The sequence below is a fragment of the Phalangium opilio genome, unplaced genomic scaffold (assembly GCF_054372755.1).
Source record: "Phalangium opilio isolate 3A_F unplaced genomic scaffold, DU_Popi_V2 ptg000021l_1, whole genome shotgun sequence".
NCBI classification, from domain to species: Eukaryota; Metazoa; Arthropoda; class Arachnida; order Opiliones; family Phalangiidae; genus Phalangium; species Phalangium opilio.
This window is the reverse complement of record NW_028324153.1, coordinates 619,945-638,869: the sequence shown is the minus strand read 5'-3', so window position 1 is coordinate 638,869 and position 18,925 is coordinate 619,945. Positions and strand designations below refer to the sequence as shown.

The window sequence follows — 18,925 nt, the reverse complement described above, 5'->3', positions numbered from 1 at the left end:
AGTGACAGCATTTGTGATAAAACCCTTATTAATAAGCACATCATTGTTTTTGAAAATAACATTGCAAATAATAGCTCGATTCTTAGGACTTCTACCATTGTTGACCCTTCCACGGATAAATCGAGTGATGTATGTTTGATACCACCACAAAATGCGCGCGAATCTTGTTCAAAGTGAAGAAATGTTGAGCCTTGGAGAATGAAGGCCTGACTTGGTTGAACTACTTCCCATGGCTTCCGCGTTGTTAGAAATTCAAACCGTAGTCGAAATTGTAGTCGTGTCAGAAGATTCTAAATTCGCAACGTCTTCTTGCATTGTCAGTCGGGGATACGCTAATCCTAGTGCTAGCGTTTGTTCAAACGTAGAACTTTCACCCGAAACTGTTGTTCTCGTTTCCTCCGAACCAATTTGCAAAAACAATGAAGAGGAAATCATTGAACAAGATGATGAAAATATCTGGGTTTATAAACAACTTTGGATATCCAATACCGAAGTTGTTGACTCGTGGGAAAATGCCAGTGATAAAATCGAAAATTGTTTGCCATCTCTTTACAATGCCGCTGTGACCCAAGCATCTCCCCGCGCATTATAACACGAACCACCACGTTCATTTCATACAGTTTTAGCCTTAGTCGAAACCACCGAAGTCACCACCACCACTGGTTCTCGAGTCAACCGCTTTGAAAATCTGAAACAATCCATCTCCATTATCTCAAAAATCGCTAGTTTCTAATACTTCGCCCGTTGAAGAAATCGCAACAACTCAGGAGAAAAATGTACGGGCGATATTCCATATTCCCAAGAAACGAGCGTTTAATCTTGCCAATGCCAAAACCTGGACCAACGCAGGTTTTCGTAAGAGACGATTTGCGCGTAAATACCCTTACCACGGTTATCGCTAACTCCGCTCTTTCGCCAATGGACACTAACCAAGCCCCTAAAACTGAGACTGCAGTAAGCATTCAGTTAAATAGGCCTCGTTCGCCTCCACCTACTACGACTCCTAAGAGTCCCGTTAGTAGGACGACCGTGCCTAGTGTATCAACAGCGCCTAAAAGGAAAGTTTCATTGTCGGAGTATCGTTTGTGAATGTAAGAAAATGTTAGCAAGATTGGCAGTAATGGTATCAATAAAACAAACGATGGTTCAACGGACGACGGTGATAGTTGCAAAATGTTTCCCAATTTACAATCGTCTTCGACATTTTCATTGGCACTTTTCTTCTCAGATAGTGCATCTCCAATTTTGAAGAGGCAACTTCCTTCACTGTTAAAAACACGAGTCCAATCACTTTCCAAATTAGCCCAAAGTAATCCAAGTTTTCCGAAAACATATTTACAAAGGCCACGTGATGTTGCCGAGAAGGGACACCGGGTGTGGGCTACGCTTGTTCCCTGTGCCCCATCCTCAAGTACACCCGGGCTGTGGAGGGACGCCAACCCCAGAAGCGGCAATATTTGGTGAAGGATAGTGACAGCATTTGTGATAAAACCCTTATTAATAAGCACATCATTGTTTTTGAAAATAACATTGCAAATAATAGCTCGATTCTTAGGACTTCTACCATTGTTGACCCTTCCACGGATAAATCGAGTGATGTATGTTTGATACCACCACAAAATGCGCGCGAATCTTGTTCAAAGTGAAGAAATGTTGAGCCTTGGAGAATGAAGGCCTGACTTGGTTGAACTACTTCCCATCGCTTCCGCGTTGTTAGAAATTCAAACCGTAGTCGAAATTGTAGTCGTGTCAGAAGATTCTAAATTCGCAACGTCTTCTTGCATTGTCAGTCGGGGATACGCTAATCCTAGTGCTAGCGTTTGTTCAAACGTAGAACTTTCACCCGAAACTGTTGTTCTCGTTTCCTCCGAACCAATTTGCAAAAACAATGAAGAGGAAATCATTGAACAAGATGATGAAAATATCTGGGTTTATAAACAACTTTGGATATCCAATACCGAAGTTGTTGACTCGTGGGAAAATGCCAGTGATAAAATCGAAAATTGTTTGCCATCTCTTTACAATGCCGCTGTGACCCAAGCATCTCCCCGCGCATTATAACACGAACCACCACGTTCATTTCATACAGTTTTAGCCTTAGTCGAAACCACCGAAGTCACCACCACCACTGGTTCTCGAGTCAACCGCTTTGAAAATCTGAAACAATCCATCTCCATTATCTCAAAAATCGCTAGTTTCTAATACTTCGCCCGTTGAAGAAATCGCAACAACTCAGGAGAAAAATGTACGGGCGATATTCCATATTCCCAAGAAACGAGCGTTTAATCTTGCCAATGCCAAAACCTGGACCAACGCAGGTTCTCGTAAGAGACGATTTGCGCGTAAATACCCTTACCACGGTTATCGCTAACTCCGCTCTTTCGCCAATGGACACTAACCAAGCCCCTAAAACTGAGACTGCAGTAAGCATTCAGTTAAATAGGCCTCGTTCGCCTCCACCTACTACGACTCCTAAGAGTCCCGTTAGTAGGACGACCGTGCCTAGTGTATCAACAGCGCCTAAAAGGAAAGTTTCATTGTCGGAGTATCGTTTGTGAATGTAAGAAAATGTTAGCAAGATTGGCAGTAATGGTATCAATAAAACAAACGATGGTTCAACGGACGACGGTGATAGTTGCAAAATGTTTCCCAATTTACAATCGTCTTCGACATTTTCATTGGCACTTTTCTTCTCAGATAGTGCATCTCCAATTTTGAAGAGGCAACTTCCTTCACTGTTAAAAACACGAGTCCAATCACTTTCCAAATTAGCCCAAAGTAATCCAAGTTTTCCGAAAACATATTTACAAAGGCCACGTGATGTTGCCGAGAAGGGACACCGGGTGTGGGCTACGCTTGTTCCCTGTGCCCCATCCTCAAGTACACCCGGGCTGTGGAGGGACGCCAACCCCAGAAGCGGCAATATTTGGTGAAGGATAGTGACAGCATTTGTGATAAAACCCTTATTAATAAGCACATCATTGTTTTTGAAAATAACATTGCAAATAATAGCTCGATTCTTAGGACTTCTACCATTGTTGACCCTTCCACGGATAAATCGAGTGATGTATGTTTGATACCACCACAAAATGCGCGCGAATCTTGTTCAAAGTGAAGAAATGTTGAGCCTTGGAGAATGAAGGCCTGACTTGGTTGAACTACTTCCCATCGCTTCCGCGTTGTTAGAAATTCAAACCGTAGTCGAAATTGTAGTCGTGTCAGAAGATTCTAAATTCGCAACGTCTTCTTGCATTGTCAGTCGGGGATACGCTAATCCTAGTGCTAGCGTTTGTTCAAACGTAGAACTTTCACCCGAAACTGTTGTTCTCGTTTCCTCCGAACCAATTTGCAAAAACAATGAAGAGGAAATCATTGAACAAGATGATGAAAATATCTTGGTTTATAAACAACTTTGGATATCCAATACCGAAGTTGTTGACTCGTGGGAAAATGCCAGTGATAAAATCGAAAATTGTTTGCCATCTCTTTACAATGCCGCTGTGACCCAAGCATCTCCCCGCGCATTATAACACGAACCACCACGTTCATTTCATACAGTTTTAGCCTTAGTCGAAACCACCGAAGTCACCACCACCACTGGTTCTCGAGTCAACCGCTTTGAAAATCTGAAACAATCCATCTCCATTATCTCAAAAATCGCTAGTTTCTAATACTTCGCCCGTTGAAGAAATCGCAACAACTCAGGAGAAAAATGTACGGGCGATATTCCATATTCCCAAGAAACGAGCGTTTAATCTTGCCAATGCCAAAACCTGGACCAACGCAGGTTCTCGTAAGAGACGATTTGCGCGTAAATACCCTTACCACGGTTATCGCTAACTCCGCTCTTTCGCCAATGGACACTAACCAAGCCCCTAAAACTGAGACTGCAGTAAGCATTCAGTTAAATAGGCCTCGTTCGCCTCCACCTACTACGACTCCTAAGAGTCCCGTTAGTAGGACGACCGTGCCTAGTGTATCAACAGCGCCTAAAAGGAAAGTTTCATTGTCGGAGTATCGTTTGTGAATGTAAGAAAATGTTAGCAAGATTGGCAGTAATGGTATCAATAAAACAAACGATGGTTCAACGGACGACGGTGATAGTTGCAAAATGTTTCCCAATTTACAATCGTCTTCGACATTTTCATTGGCACTTTTCTTCTCAGATAGTGCATCTCCAATTTTGAAGAGGCAACTTCCTTCACTGTTAAAAACACGAGTCCAATCACTTTCCAAATTAGCCCAAAGTAATCCAAGTTTTCCGAAAACATATTTACAAAGGCCACGTGATGTTGCCGAGAAGGGACACCGGGTGTGGGCTACGCTTGTTCCCTGTGCCCCATCCTCAAGTACACCCGGGCTGTGGAGGGACGCCAACCCCAGAAGCGGCAATATTTGGTGAAGGATAGTGACAGCATTTGTGATAAAACCCTTATTAATAAGCACATCATTGTTTTTGAAAATAACATTGCAAATAATAGCTCGATTCTTAGGACTTCTACCATTGTTGACCCTTCCACGGATAAATCGAGTGATGTATGTTTGATACCACCACAAAATGCGCGCGAATCTTGTTCAAAGTGAAGAAATGTTGAGCCTTGGAGAATGAAGGCCTGACTTGGTTGAACTACTTCCCATCGCTTCCGCGTTGTTAGAAATTCAAATCGTAGTCGAAATTGTAGTCGTGTCAGAAGATTCTAAATTCGCAACGTCTTCTTGCATTGTCAGTCGGGGATACGCTAATCCTAGTGCTAGCGTTTGTTCAAACGTAGAACTTTCACCCGAAACTGTTGTTCTCGTTTCCTCCGAACCAATTTGCAAAAACAATGAAGAGGAAATCATTGAACAAGATGATGAAAATATCTTGGTTTATAAACAACTTTGGATATCCAATACCGAAGTTGTTGACTCGTGGGAAAATGCCAGTGATAAAATCGAAAATTGTTTGCCATCTCTTTACAATGCCGCTGTGACCCAAGCATCTCCCCGCGCATTATAACACGAACCACCACGTTCATTTCATACAGTTTTAGCCTTAGTCGAAACCACTGAAGTCACCACCACCACTGGTTCTCGAGTCAACCGCTTTGAAAATCTGAAACAATCCATCTCCATTATCTCAAAAATCGCTAGTTTCTAATACTTCGCCCGTTGAAGAAATCGCAACAACTCAGGAGAAAAATGTACAGGCGATATTCCATATTCCCAAGAAACGAGCGTTTAATCTTGCCAATGCCAAAACCTGGACCAACGCAGGTTCTCGTAAGAGACGATTTGCGCGTAAATACCCTTACCGCGGTTATCGCTAACTCCGCTCTTTTGCCAATGGACACTAGCCAAGCCCCTAAAACTGACACTGCGATAAGCATTCAGTTAAATAGGCTTCGTTCGCCTCCACCTAATACGACTCCTAAGAGTCCCGTTAGTAGGATGACCGTGCCTAGTGTCTCAACAGCGCCTAAAATGAAAGTTTCCTTGTCGGAGTATCGTTTGAGAATGTAAGAAAATGTTAGCAAGATTGGCGGTAGTGGTATCAATAAAATTAACGATGGTTCAACGGACGACGGTGATAGTTGCAAAATGTTTCCCAATTTACAATCGTCTTCGACATTTTCATTGGCACTTTTCTTCTCAGATAGTGCATCTCCAATTTTGAAGAAGCAACTTCCTTCACTGTTAAAAACACGAGTCCAATCACTTTCCAAATTAGCCCAAAGTAATCCAAGTTTTCCGAAAACATATTTACAAAGGCCACGTGATGTTGCCGAGAAGGAACGTCGGGTGTGGGCTACGCTTGTTCCCTGTGCCCCATCCTCAAGTACACCCGGGCTGTGGAGGGACGCCAACCCCAGAAGCGGCAATATTTGGTGAAGGATAGTGATAGCATTTGTGATAAAACCCTTATTCGGGTCAAAAAGAGATCTCCTTTCTTCTGTGTAACACCGTGGTTTTTACCATATCTTTCTTTTGGGGGTTAAAGGCTGGTGCCATTCCAAATCGAGAAAGTCCGAAAACACGTGGTTTGTGTCCATTCCCATTGGTGAACGTTAGAGCAGCGTCACTTTGTCCATCCCATCTTTATGATATCGTTGTTAGCTCCACGGCTTTTTAGTTATTTAAAAGATAGGAGTACCGCGCACCAATTCCAAGAATCCTTAATTGCATCCTTAGAGCCATGCCGCGAAAAGGTCAGCCAACGATGACAATTTATAACACCAATTGTCAAGGGCGAAGGGAACCCTTTCCCGCAATAAAAATTAGGTAGTTGAAGGAGAGTGCCTGTCCAGCAGGGCTTTCTTTCTCTTCGAACTACTGGCGGCATATCTTTTACGCCGCTTTTGATGTTTGGCGCGACCACCAACACACACATATATATATATATATTGATATTTTCAACTCTGGTAATGGTTCTTATATTTTCAAAAGAAAACCTCTGGTAATGTGTGTTAAGATAAGCTTATGTACAGAAATATATTTTAACTCTGGTTGTAAATCTTATTAGTATACAATGTAAAAGAGAAACTTTTTCGTATCGCATCTTTCCAAAGAGTTATTGATGGGGAAAAGCAGTCATATAGTTAAATGGATGGTTGGGAGCTTTTGAACTAGTTACTCCACGTCCACAAAGGTTTCGCGAGTATTGAAAGAACCCTAATTGGCAAAATTCTACGAAATTACTAAATTTCAGTCAAGATTCACGTTTTCACGTTACACAGGATAACGAATATTATATTTTGATCGGTTATAATTACTAAACCTCTGATCTAAACTTAAGCAAGTAGTCCACTTAGCCTTGCGAAACCGTATCTTTACCGTTTTAAGTTCGTAAATCACCTAAATCCGAAAGAATCGTTTAAGAAATGTTATCAGATGGCGTTCAGTTCGTATTTGGATACGTGACGTAACGTTAACGATTCGGTTTCGCAAGGCTTAGTGGACTACTTGCTTTAAAGGCTCGTTTACATGTGAGCGAGAATTAAGCTTAAAGAGGAGAGTAGAAGTTGACAGTCGAATCTTTTTCTCGCGCCTAAAAAAATCGCGTCTGCCAAAAGCGTTTGTTCCCGCTGCTCCACCCGCTCCTTCGTTTACATACGAGCTGGGCGGTAGCATGAGCCTAGATTGTAGAGTTGCCTTTCAGTCTGAAGTAAAGAACTAAAATGGCGTCGACTGTCGTTAGTTTGCTTCTTGTTAAAAAGAAACTATTGCTTTTGAAATACATTCGACATTTATAAAAAAAATTGAATGGAACGTCGTTGGTGGGTACATCGTATATGGAGATATAGAAACAAAGAAGGCTATTTTCGCCTTTTGGATTAACCTTATTTGATATAATTTATATATATTTTCTCTACTTGGGCTTGAGAATAATGTTGTTTTAATTGTCTAGCTTAAATGATTAGGCAATGTGATTACACGTATTTCAAAAATTTTATCTTGCTCTTTTCTTTCTTTTAAAGACATTCTCAATGGTGGTGCCTAGGCTTATTTCGCGAGATAAACAAACGGAAAAATATCAAACGATATTCGGTCCTTGGCTATTATTGGCTTGGAAAATCACGTGACTCTTTGCGACCAGCAAACATGAGCTGAAAAATCTACCACGGCATATCGGAGCTTATTCGGAACACCCGCTTCATGTATGAGCAACAAGCGCGACTTAAAAAGTTCTCGCTTGTTTGTAAACGGTACGCCTAGGGAACGCAAACCCCAATACGCCTCCTCTCTCAGCTTTACGCATCGACTTTTTCCATTTCTCGCGCACATGTAAACGAGCCTTAAGTTTCCGCCGAGATCAAACCGAGGTTGATCTTTCAGCTTCTGCGCCGTACCACGTGACGCCGCGAGCCAATCAAAATAGGGGGCGCAGGGGTGAACGTTTTGAAATTATTTAGGCGTTTTTGGCAAAGGCCTCAAAATGTTTTCCGAAAATACCGTAAAAGAATTAACGAAAAAAGAGAATGATGAAAAAAAGCGTCAAATATTTGACAAAAGAGAAAAAATAATAAGCGCCGTTCAAACCTGCGATATTATATGGAACAAGTGTTTACCGGAAGATAAGGATAATATTGCTGTAGATGCAGCTTGGGATCATGTTTCCCAAGTGACTGGCTTTTCAAGTAAGTACTATATATAGTCAGTAAGTGCAATTCCGTTAAATATCAGCAGGTAGAAATATAGACTTTTTCTACTTGCTAAAAGGGAAGTAATTTTTAATGCAACCATAATGTTTGACTATGATGACATTTTTCATAGAAATTCTTGCAAAAAAAGAATGGAAGTATTTGCGAGACCAGTTTCGCAACACTTTAGCACTAATCAATGTTAAAAAATCTGGATCAGGATATGATCTTGCTAAAGATTTTGAAAAACCGAAGTGGCCATACTTCAAACAAATGTTCTTGAAGGATATACTTGCAAAAAGAGAGTATGTAAATCACACCCATAAGTAAAAAAACAAAGGGGGGGGGACAATATTCACGCTTTTGGGTAGTTCCTGCTGTTATCGACCGGTTTCTAGGAAAAATCCTATTGTATTTTTGCATATTATAAAAGTTTAACATTTGTTGCTATTATTTAGTTTTTCAAGCAACATAGAACTTGAGGTAAAACAAGATGAATTGTGCAGCGGTTTCGCCCAGAAACCGTTGCAGACGACAGTGGACGAAAGCTTAAAATTTTAAACCTTTGGCTTATGCTCAGTCCACTGCCGTCTTGTAACTACCGCGACCCCACACATCTAGTTCTTTCCGGTTGCCACCCTTCCCCCTTTTGCGGAAAGGAGTTAGCATCCCACTGGGAAGGAATAAAAGAGAAATTTTATATTGTTAGAACACATTCGCAGTCGCATTCACGGACAGAATGTAGTCGTCACCGTTGCTGAACCGCGTGGTTCAGACTCGTCTTTTATGATTTATGTTTAATTTATGTTTAAGTTACGTTAATAAAAGTTCAAAGAGTTTTTGATCTATCGCTATGTCTTCTAATTTGAAATAAGGATAAAATTTAGTCTCCAACCAAGGACCTCCGAAAGCGGCACATCCAAGAAAGAACCTGGGTAACATGATTTTAACACTTAGCGTTGTGACTACGGTCCTCCTTTATAAGGATTGACTGAACGCCTTGTTAACGGACGTCGATTCCGTTGCAATTGGATGCCCAAAAAAATGACTCAGAAGCGACCAAAGTGAGTCCTAAGAATTCTCACCACTCTGAACTTCATAAACTAACTGCTTATGTGTTTCAGATTCTTTCAGACCTTGCTGCAGGTGGGACGCTTGAAACTGAACAAGGGGAAGAAATTGAGGTTCCACCTCAAATTGATTTAGAAAACCCATGTCCCTCTACATCACAAGCATCAATTTTGAAACCGCAAACTTTGCCCCATTCTCATTTTTGACCACCGGTGTGCGGCAAGCGCAAAGCAAAGAAAAGACACCTTGAAGATGACGATATTGATGAGCAAATAGCTCAAATTGACAAGTAATCATTGTCAGGGAAGCCAAAGTCGATATGAAATAACATGGCTGTTTTCGAACTATAATTTTAGAGTTACGTTGAAAGTCGCAGAAAGTACTAATAATGTACAAGAGGACGCATTTGATAGATTTGGGAAGTACATTGCGGACATTGCCAGGAGAGTTAAAGCAGAAAAGCGAAACCAATTTGAACTGAAACTTATTCAAACAGCCTTTTCCTTTCACTCAGACGATGAATAATAATAACATGATACATTGTAAATAGTAGTATTTAATAAAAATTCGTTTTATATATATTCACAGAACCACAATACAATTATTAATTTATTTACTAAATTTTAACGAAGTGTTTTGAGTGAATCTTGTTTGGTTACGCCTGGTATATTCCATTGTCATTCAACCTGTCCATTTTCTGAAAAGAAATATTCGGCAAACTGATCGCGAACGGCAGCAGCGTCTTTTTAAAAATTCTTAGCTCGAGTTGACTGTACATTTGCAAAGGCATTAAATTGTTCATAGCTCGAGTTGACTGTGCATTTGCAAAGGCATTAGATTGTTCATTTCTCCACAATTCATTTTCCACATAACCAGGGGAGTAGTAAACATTTTTTGGTCCATCCACAACCGCTTCTTCTGTCATTAGATAATTATGTAGTACCACCGCGCCTTTGGTGACCAGATCAACATTGTTTGGTGCTAGAATAATTGGTCTCCTAAAAATTCGCCACCTAGCTCCCAATATTCCGAAGGCGTTTTCACTACACCTCCTTTGAGAAAAATCATTACATTTATACATATTTAATCTAGAGATTTAAAAAGATTATTTAAGAAAGTTACCTTGCTCGACTGAGCCGATAGTTAAAGACCCGTTTTTGATTATCCAGGGCTTCCCGGTTGTATGGTTTTAAAAAATCAGGGCGCAATTGGAATGCGTCATCACCAACCATGACATGGGGTGCTAGTATTATTGTACCTGGCAAAAGCGCTGGTCCTGGCACATTTAATTGATTTTTTTCTAAGGCATTTCCAATTTCTGAAGCTTTAAACACCCCCCCCCCATCCGAACTTTAACCATAAGCACCAATATCAACGGCAAGAGATTTATAATCAGCATTAATTACCGCCATTAGGTTGATAGAGTTTGTTCCCTAGAAATGGTTAAGAAAATTTACTATAAAAAGTTAAATTAACATTATTTTAAATTCGAGTGCTCATACTTTATAATTATAATACATGGATCCTGTGTTTTTGGGTTGCTGGATTAAAATGTACTTTCCGTCTACAGCACCAATGCAATTTGGGTATTGCCATATTCCATAGTATTTTGCCGCAGCATCAGCCCATGTTTTTTCAGTAGGCATCTGAAAAGTGATATTAATTGTGTAAAGAGAAAACTATAAATAGTTTGAACTATATAATTACGGGTAAATAAATGGGTCCTAAAACATCCCATAAAGCTTGGCACGTTTCTTTCACTATATAGTGTGTCGTGGAAATACCGGTTCTAAAAGCGTATGCAATTGATACCAGACTATTTCCAGTAGCCAGATATCTTCACAATTCAATTAATTAATTAATTAATTATGAGTATAATTAATTAAATTACTAAAATTAACTAATTAACTGTGCTTACCTTAATGTGAGTGCCAATCTTTGAGCTGGAGAAATCGACTCTCTTGAAACAGGGTACTTTTTCAAGGAAGTTTTTAATAAATTAAACAGTTTGTCAAACTGTTCTGGGACCCTATTCTCTAAGGATCTAAATCATTTGGATGAGAATCCAAATCTAAACGTTTGGATCGGTTCCATTTGGATAGGGCGCTTAAAACCGTATTCTCTAACCCAAATCCAAATCGACATTTGGATCTCCCGCCAAACCTTTATCCAAACCAAATGTACGTCACTTCCTCTTTCATTACGTAATTTTAGTTAGTGTTTATTGGTCAATCCTTTTGCAGCGGTTAATATAAAAGTAAAATGTATTTAAGCCTTGGATTTTTGCATGTTAGATTGTAATAATTTTGTAAAGTTAAGAAACCTCTTAATTTGATAGTTTAACCGGTTTTTGTAATTTAGTTATTAAAATTTGTGATTGTCGATTGGTCAATATTGTAAATTAACCAATGGTGGAATCAATTTTTTTTAAACTCAATGAAACTGAAATATCAATCAATCATCTACTGAAAGAGGTATCAACCTACTTTTTTAGTCAAATTTAGATATTCGGTAATCGAGTTGATATGACTTGAAGCACTTTTTGCTCATGTCTATTTTAAACTTCAATCACAGATTTCGCTTACCATTTCACAAGCATAATAAACACTACTGAAGGACGCAAATCTATCTGTGATCGGTAACAGTGACCAATATAGCAATTTGCCCAATTAATCGGTTTGAACTTCATTTGCACATTTCTACTCGTTAATTTGAAATGTTGCGAGAAATTTGAATGGAATATAAGTAGATATCTCTTTCAGTAGATAATTTTTGATGTTGATATTTAACATTCATGGAGATAAAAAAAATGGGTATTGGTATTTCAATTAAGATTTGATATAAACATCGGTTAATTTACGATATGGGCTTATGATGGTAGTCTGTTTATAAGATTAAATCGTTACTTTGAGTGTCACTAGACAGTATCTACCTCCAAAATCGAGAATTAGTAACTTTATAACCATCTCCTAGATATCCGAGGGTCAATTTCTTATATCATGACATGTGATAATCTGACGAAGGCTCACTATAGCTCAGTCAACTTTTGGCAAGGCCTAATACCGTTTCTTTTGCTTGACTTTCGCCGTCAAATTCCTTTTAAAGCATAGATCATATAGTATGCACTCTTGATTTTCATTTCGCAACACACGTTGGATTCGTAAACCTCGACGCGCAGCACGATTAGAACATTAAAAGGCAAAACCAACAACACACTGAGCGCATACATTTTTAGTAAATAACATTTCTCACTACAGCTGTTTTCCGGGCTGAAGCGACCGAAAACAGAGTCAACAGACGGCGTTAAAGAAAAAGTCTCCGGCCAGTAACTTAAAGGGGGTAGTTTCGAGGGAACGAAATTCAAATACATGGCGCGTCCCATCAACAAAAAACATTGAATTCGTTTTAAATTTGTAAAATTAAGTAATATTTAAGAAAACAAAGCACTACTTTCAAAGTCTAAACTTTAAAAATTCGACGATACGAGAAGGCGAAGTAACGGCCAACGAGAGGTAAACATTTTTTTAAATGGCAAAAATTAACGGTAAGCCAAAGCTTAGCGCAATTTCACGAGTTTCACCGCCTTAAAAAAGTGGCAAGTTTAGAAATAGATTGTGGGACAATAAAAAGGTGGAAAATTATGAAATTAGGCTTATATTAAAGCTTGAAACTTACTTTATATTATATTTAAAATCCATCCATGAGCAAATCCTCAAAACATATGAAAATGACAACGAAAAAGGACCCACTCTAAAAAAATTTTCCCCTTAAAAAAATGGCGGCCACAAACGGGGTAATATTGTCACGGCGGCAATATTAAAGCAGTCTTATCTCACTATCGATAGGCCATTTCAACCAAAATGCATTAAGAAAAAACAATCGGATTATTATGATGCAACTATACATAGAAAAAGGCCAATATTGGTCGGGCTGATATTTACTAATAAAAACAGTGTATCCATGCTAAAATATCGCAGATTGGGGTCGTTTTTAAAATTTAAAATTAAACATCCTTAAAATAAATTTTTCTTAATAACAAGAAAAATGATCCTAGATTTTAGTTTAAAGTTTAATTTAAGACCGTTCCCAAAACTAACCAACGTATAGTTTTTCTAAATCACGAGTAACCGATTTGTTTTTTTCGAAAAATTTCCCATGTTATTTCTATGGGAAAAATTTCTGTTTTTCATCAAAAGGTGTGATTAATTTTATGGAAATGAAAACCACCCTTAGCAACTTTAGTTTTTTTATAAAATAAACTAATTTATGGATCTCTTTGAAATTTTAACCACATATTAAGGGCCCGAATTGTAGTTCTGTAGAATTATATCAAAACAGTTAATAAAATGCAAAAAAAAACTACATCGAAACAAAAACCCCTCCATATACATTAAGAGCAGTATGAAGTCTTATCTAAGAGAGCTACCGCTCTCTCAGAATACTTGATTCTCGATATGAAATTAGTTTTGATACTCGGTCTCGCGGCTCGAAACCGAAAAAAAAAAAAATAAAAACGGGACTCGCGCACCACTGGTCATTTGAACTTACTTTGTGCCCTCTCTTCTTCAATTCTTTAAGTAAGCAATCAACAACCCTTAATTTGCCACTACTCTCTAAGAAAAAAAGGTTCTACTTTGCCGAGAAAAGGGTTCTTAACGCTTGTCCCCTATTTTAAACCCTTTTTTGATCTACAAAGAACTCTTTGATATGAGTTCTCTCTAAAGCCCTAAAGAGTTCATCTACGATCCGAGCTGGGGTTTTTCTTTGAACCAAGTTAGTTTCTTTTGGAACCGTATTAGGTTCCTCCCTGAATCATGTGGCGTGTGCATCAGAACCTTGTTCAGTTGTAATCGGAACCATGTGTAGTTTGCCTGAGAACCGTGTTGAGTTCGACTCTGAACCCCGCTTCGTACGGCTAAGAATTGTATTGCGTTAAACCCAGAACCCGGTTTAGTTCGACCCAGAACCCTGTTTAGTTATAATCCGAACGCTGTGTAGTTCGACTCTGAACCCTGTCGAGTTTGCCTCTGAACCCTGTTTAGTTATAATCAGAACGCTGTGTAGTTCGACTCTGAACCCTATCGATTTTGCCTCTGAACCCTGTCGAGTTTGACTCTTAACCCTGTCGAGTTAGCCTAAGAACAGTGTTGCAGTCAACCCAGAACCCGTGTAGCTCGACTCTGACTCCGGTTTAGTTCAAATCTGAACCTGATTTATTTTGACTCAGAACCCTCGTTTGTTTCAAATCCGTTGGAAATATATTATAGGGAGAGGGCAAACCCATTCTTGCCACGTCACAGGCTTATATCTCTAACCTCGATTCCATCCCCCTGACGGGGGAATTTCAGCATCGCGCCTACAAACGCTCCCCTAAGTAGAGGTATAAAATGACGTCGGATGTTCTTTCCCTCCCTGACAAACGCCCACTCCCTATTGCATATGACCACCTCATAGAGCCTAGAGGTTCTTATTTTAACAGTGTTAGGTTGCAATCATGACAATGATATTCAATTTTTCTCTCTTGGTGACTCTTTAAAAACACTTCACCATGAAGTATAAGTTTACACTATATATAAATGTAGTAAAGCTGAATTAAAGAGTAAACACCAAATTTGAAATATTAATATAAAATAATTTCTTGGAATATTGAAATGAAACAGAGCTTTATAGCTACAAAACTACTAAAGGTATCGTAATGCCGAAACATATTTTCATTTAATATTCAGCAATAAGAAAATGTTATGATTTTGTAAGAGATCAATTAATCCTACTCGCTTTATATTAACCTTGTGTTTCTATTTATATGCAATCTTCATTACTCGTTCTATATAAACTTTCACTTGTGCCATTCCAAATAAAAGAAGATTATCTTAAATAATTAAATAAATATAACTGATATTAATTTTTTGAATCGTCAGTATTTTACCTTAATTCTAGTTAAGCCGTTTTAAGAAACATTATTCTTAAAATGAATTTAAACATAGCTATTGTTGACGTTTGACTTCTAGCGTATAGCGTTTTCACAATTTTTGGAAATTTAGGATATATAAAGCGATTCATTCACAAATGATAAAAATAAGAGCAATTGCGTTAGCATTTGGTGGAAGCCCTGCCATTGGGAGGCTAAACGTTTCTCGTAACCGTAGCCGATCGCGCGTACATCTTAACCCCAACGATGATAATGCAGTAGAAGCCAATGTTCCAGATTGGCGTGTATGTGGTATACACAGAAGATTAATGGTGTTGTCAGAAGCCAATAAGTACAGATTTGCGTGTATGTGGTATATACCATACGAAAGACAAGTGTGGAGATAGCGTAATGAAGTAGAATTTTCCTAATTTCTGTTAACTGCGAACGCGGTCCGGAAATTGCGAACACGGTTGCTCTGATTTGCCAACTGCGAACGCGGTGATAGACAGACACACACACACACACAGACACGTCCAGTGTTATACCTCTTCGTGACGTCATCGTCACTGTGTTAAGGGAAAATTCAAGTAATTTTATGAATTCCTCTAATTTGAAGACATTCTCTCTCTCCGAGAATTATTTCCCAATGACTTAAAAATTAAAATAAGTATGAGTTCCTTCAAATATTTAGTATAAGGTAGTCCGAAGAACTATAAATTAATTTTGATTATTAAAATCTTTGGGATATTTTTGGAATGTTTCACTATGCAGGTAGAATTAATAGATGATTTCTCTCTTCACCCTTCACGATCTAAGTTCATATCGAAAAACCTTTAACTTAAAAACACACCATATGAGCAAAAAAGTGTTAAGTAAAGCCCAAAGGTGTTTATCCCCACCATTCAAACAGTTTTATGTCAAACAACAATGCGATTCGGAATTGATTCGGTTAAAAACGGTTGTGTAATCGTTTCCAATGCGTTGGCAACGGTTGTGCAAGCTCGTGTAAACGCGGCTTATATTTCCGTTTAAAAACATTTCAATAAGGGTCAATTAACACCGTGCCGTTTTTCTAAGCACCCATTGATAGAACACCTTCCAGCTGAAACAAAAACACCCTGCAGATTAAAGCACACCTGGAAGAGTTAATAAAACCTAAAGGTGTTTCTAAGTACCAGTGAATCGCCAATTCCTTTACAAATTACCTGTAAAGAGTCAACTAGCACCTTTTTACGGAGAAAACACCATCTCAGTTACAAAACACTCTAAAAAGAGTAAATAAACACCTCAAGGTATTTCCAAATACCCATGAATAACCTTTTTTTCTAACAGTATTCTTTCACGAACCTTTAAGGATCTTTCAAGAACCCGTATTTTTTTCATGAACCCTCAAGGATCTATCAAGAACCTAAATGTTCTTTCACGAACCCTCAAGGATCTATCGAGAACCTGAATGTTCTCTCACGAACCGTGAAGGCTCTCGCAAGAACCCAAATGTTCTTTCAAGAACGTTCAAGGATCTTTCAGGAACCCGAATGTTCTTTCAAAAACCTTCAAGGATCTATTAAAACCCCACACGTTATTACAAGAACCCTTTTAATTAGATACGATCTGCTAAGAACCTTCCTGTTCTACTGTGAACCTTCAACCACGTCTGGGAACCTGTAGCGTTCCAACTAGAACGTAAGAGTTCTATTGAAAGCCCTCGAAGAACCCCCTTTTTTTACAGTGTACAGTTTACAATGTTTTCACTAAGAAGGTATTGCTCATCACGAGTTAAGGGGTATTCGAGTAGATACGGATGCTTCACTATCTTTTTTAATCGCATCATGAGGTTGCCCAAGCTCAGATTGATTTGACTAGTCACCAATGCCCTGTTTTCATTTCTACATTGCAATGGATGAAATGCTTTTATTAGTAAGATCTATATAATAGCCGTGAATATCGTGTGCTTAAGTAAAAGGAGGATGAGCTAGACCACGGTAATGTTAGATTAGTCAGATAAAAACTAGGCTACAAGAAACTAAGTGAGATGAACAGCGGTAGTGGCACCTATGTTATATTGCCATATTGTCTAATACAGTCCAAGGCAGAGAGCTGCCATTACTCTGTGGCAACATGGATGTACTAATAACTAGCGTTACTGGATAAATTACTGAGCCTGAAACGCGGCCATTGTTTTTCCTCCATAACCCCTAGCGCCGGCTGGCGAGAAAAGTACGAACTTATGACCGGAAGGTCTTCGATGGGACAAACAGTAGTCTTTTCCGGTCTTTGTTCATTGGCTATATCGCGTTACGTATTTACATTTTTTCCCGCCAAGTTGTGAACAGCAGACAGCTACAAATTTCAGCCAATGACCGACGACCGGAAAAGACTACCGTTTGTCCCATCGAAGAACTTCCAGTTGTGTTTTTAACACCCGACGCCTCCTCACCCCCTACAATTTGGTAGCCAATGCGTGAGCTTTCTTCAATGCACGATGGAAGGTGCGAGTGATTAATCCAGTAACGCTAGTTATTAGTACATCCATGGTGGCAAAACCCTTTTAAAGTCTTCTTGAAATTGAGTGGTACGCGCGTTTGTGACGTACAATTTGAAGCAAATTCAGAGCACGCGCGCCGAGAGAAAAAGAAAGTTTGACTGAATTTCTACGTCATCCTCTAGCTTGTACCCCTAGGCCTACCAGCGCGAAATTTATCATAAGCCTAAAACAAACTTTTGTATTGTTCATAAAGGAGGAAATTCTCTGAGACATTCTTTAACTTCATATACATTTCGTACGTTCAAAAAATTACGAAACGTTGATTTCGAAATCGATTGTTTGTTTTCGTTAAGCTTATACCAGTTTGATTTCAAGATGAGCTCAATCGAAAAGATTCAAAAACCAAAGATAAAAATTAACAATTAAGATGGCCGAGTCAGGTGATCGAGAGACAAAGCCAATTGGGGTCAAATTTGGCTTAACAATTTTTATTATTTAAAAGTAGTGGAATATTAGATTACCGTAATGGTAACATTTCTCGCAAACAATGAACCAAGTTCGAAATGTTACAAAATTAGAATTGGTGATCGAAAAATTTGTTCGAAAAGTTCGACGAAACTAGCAGAAACAAGTTAGAGAATTGCCTACTTAAATGCCACCAAGTATCGGCCTATAATTGGAGTGGTTTGTGCCTTAAAAAAGTTTAAAAAATCATACCTTTTAACATTTTCCATAGTTTCTATGAACACCCTTTTCATTATTTCCTCTTCATAAGAATCGTCAATTGCGCAGAATGTTTTAAAGTTTATCTCTGTATGGCACGGTCTTTCTAATTCCTGAAGATTGACATGAGACTCTTTGTTGACTCTTAACACCTTTTTAATGCTATTGTCCAGAGTGGCTTGGTAATACTCTGCTTGCAAAGGGCTCATACGAGTGTAAACGATAACTTCTTTTTTTGGTGTTAAATTTATGTTCCCATCGGCTTTGGTTCGACGGAGTGAAAATTGCGTGAGAAGTTGCTGCAGAGTACAGATTGAAATCATAACGCGATGTTCACGTTCTCGCCGGGCAAGTATCGCTCCATCTCACTCGACGGTGGCAGCCGCGTCCAAAAGAGATTCAAACCTATTTCAATGAAATTTTTTAAACGTTAAAGAAGACGTATCGAAAGTTTTCGGATCTTTTTAAACATTGTCCGTCATTTATCACGGGCAAAACTCCCACCAATTTGTAGAACTTACACGTGGAGATCGTCAAAGTATTTGAAAACAGTAATTACAAAATTGACACCAAGTCGACGACATTGTTTGGAAGAGGCGTTCCACTCAAGAAGCC

General features: G+C 38.9%; 1 protein-coding gene across 1 annotated transcript; it reads right to left on the bottom strand.

Moving 5' to 3' along the window:
• Positions 1 to 10,543: 10,543 nt before the first annotated feature.
• LOC149696365 (lymphoid-specific helicase-like) lies at positions 10,544 to 18,633 on the bottom strand. Its single transcript, XM_089867332.1, has 4 exons — positions 18,305 to 18,633; positions 10,899 to 11,028; positions 10,694 to 10,837; positions 10,544 to 10,624 (listed from the first exon to the last, which is right to left on the bottom strand). Exons 1-4 carry the CDS (start codon positions 18,631 to 18,633, stop codon positions 10,544 to 10,546), a joined length of 684 nt encoding a protein of 227 aa, XP_089723458.1.
• Between the last annotated feature and the right edge of the window lie 292 nt (positions 18,634 to 18,925).

Excerpts from the sequence above, each read along its gene's own strand:
- LOC149696365 (XM_089867332.1), bottom strand. The coding sequence starts at position 18,633 with ATGATTTCAATCTGTACTCTGCAGCAACTTCTCACGCAATTTTCACTC. Across the intron at positions 11,029-18,304 it reads ACTATGGAAAATGTTAAAAG|ATATCTGGCTACTGGAAATA; the intron begins GTATGATTTTTT and ends TGAATTGTGAAG. Across the intron at positions 10,625-10,693 it reads CCATGTATTATAATTATAAA|GGAACAAACTCTATCAACCT; the intron begins GTATGAGCACTC and ends AACCATTTCTAG.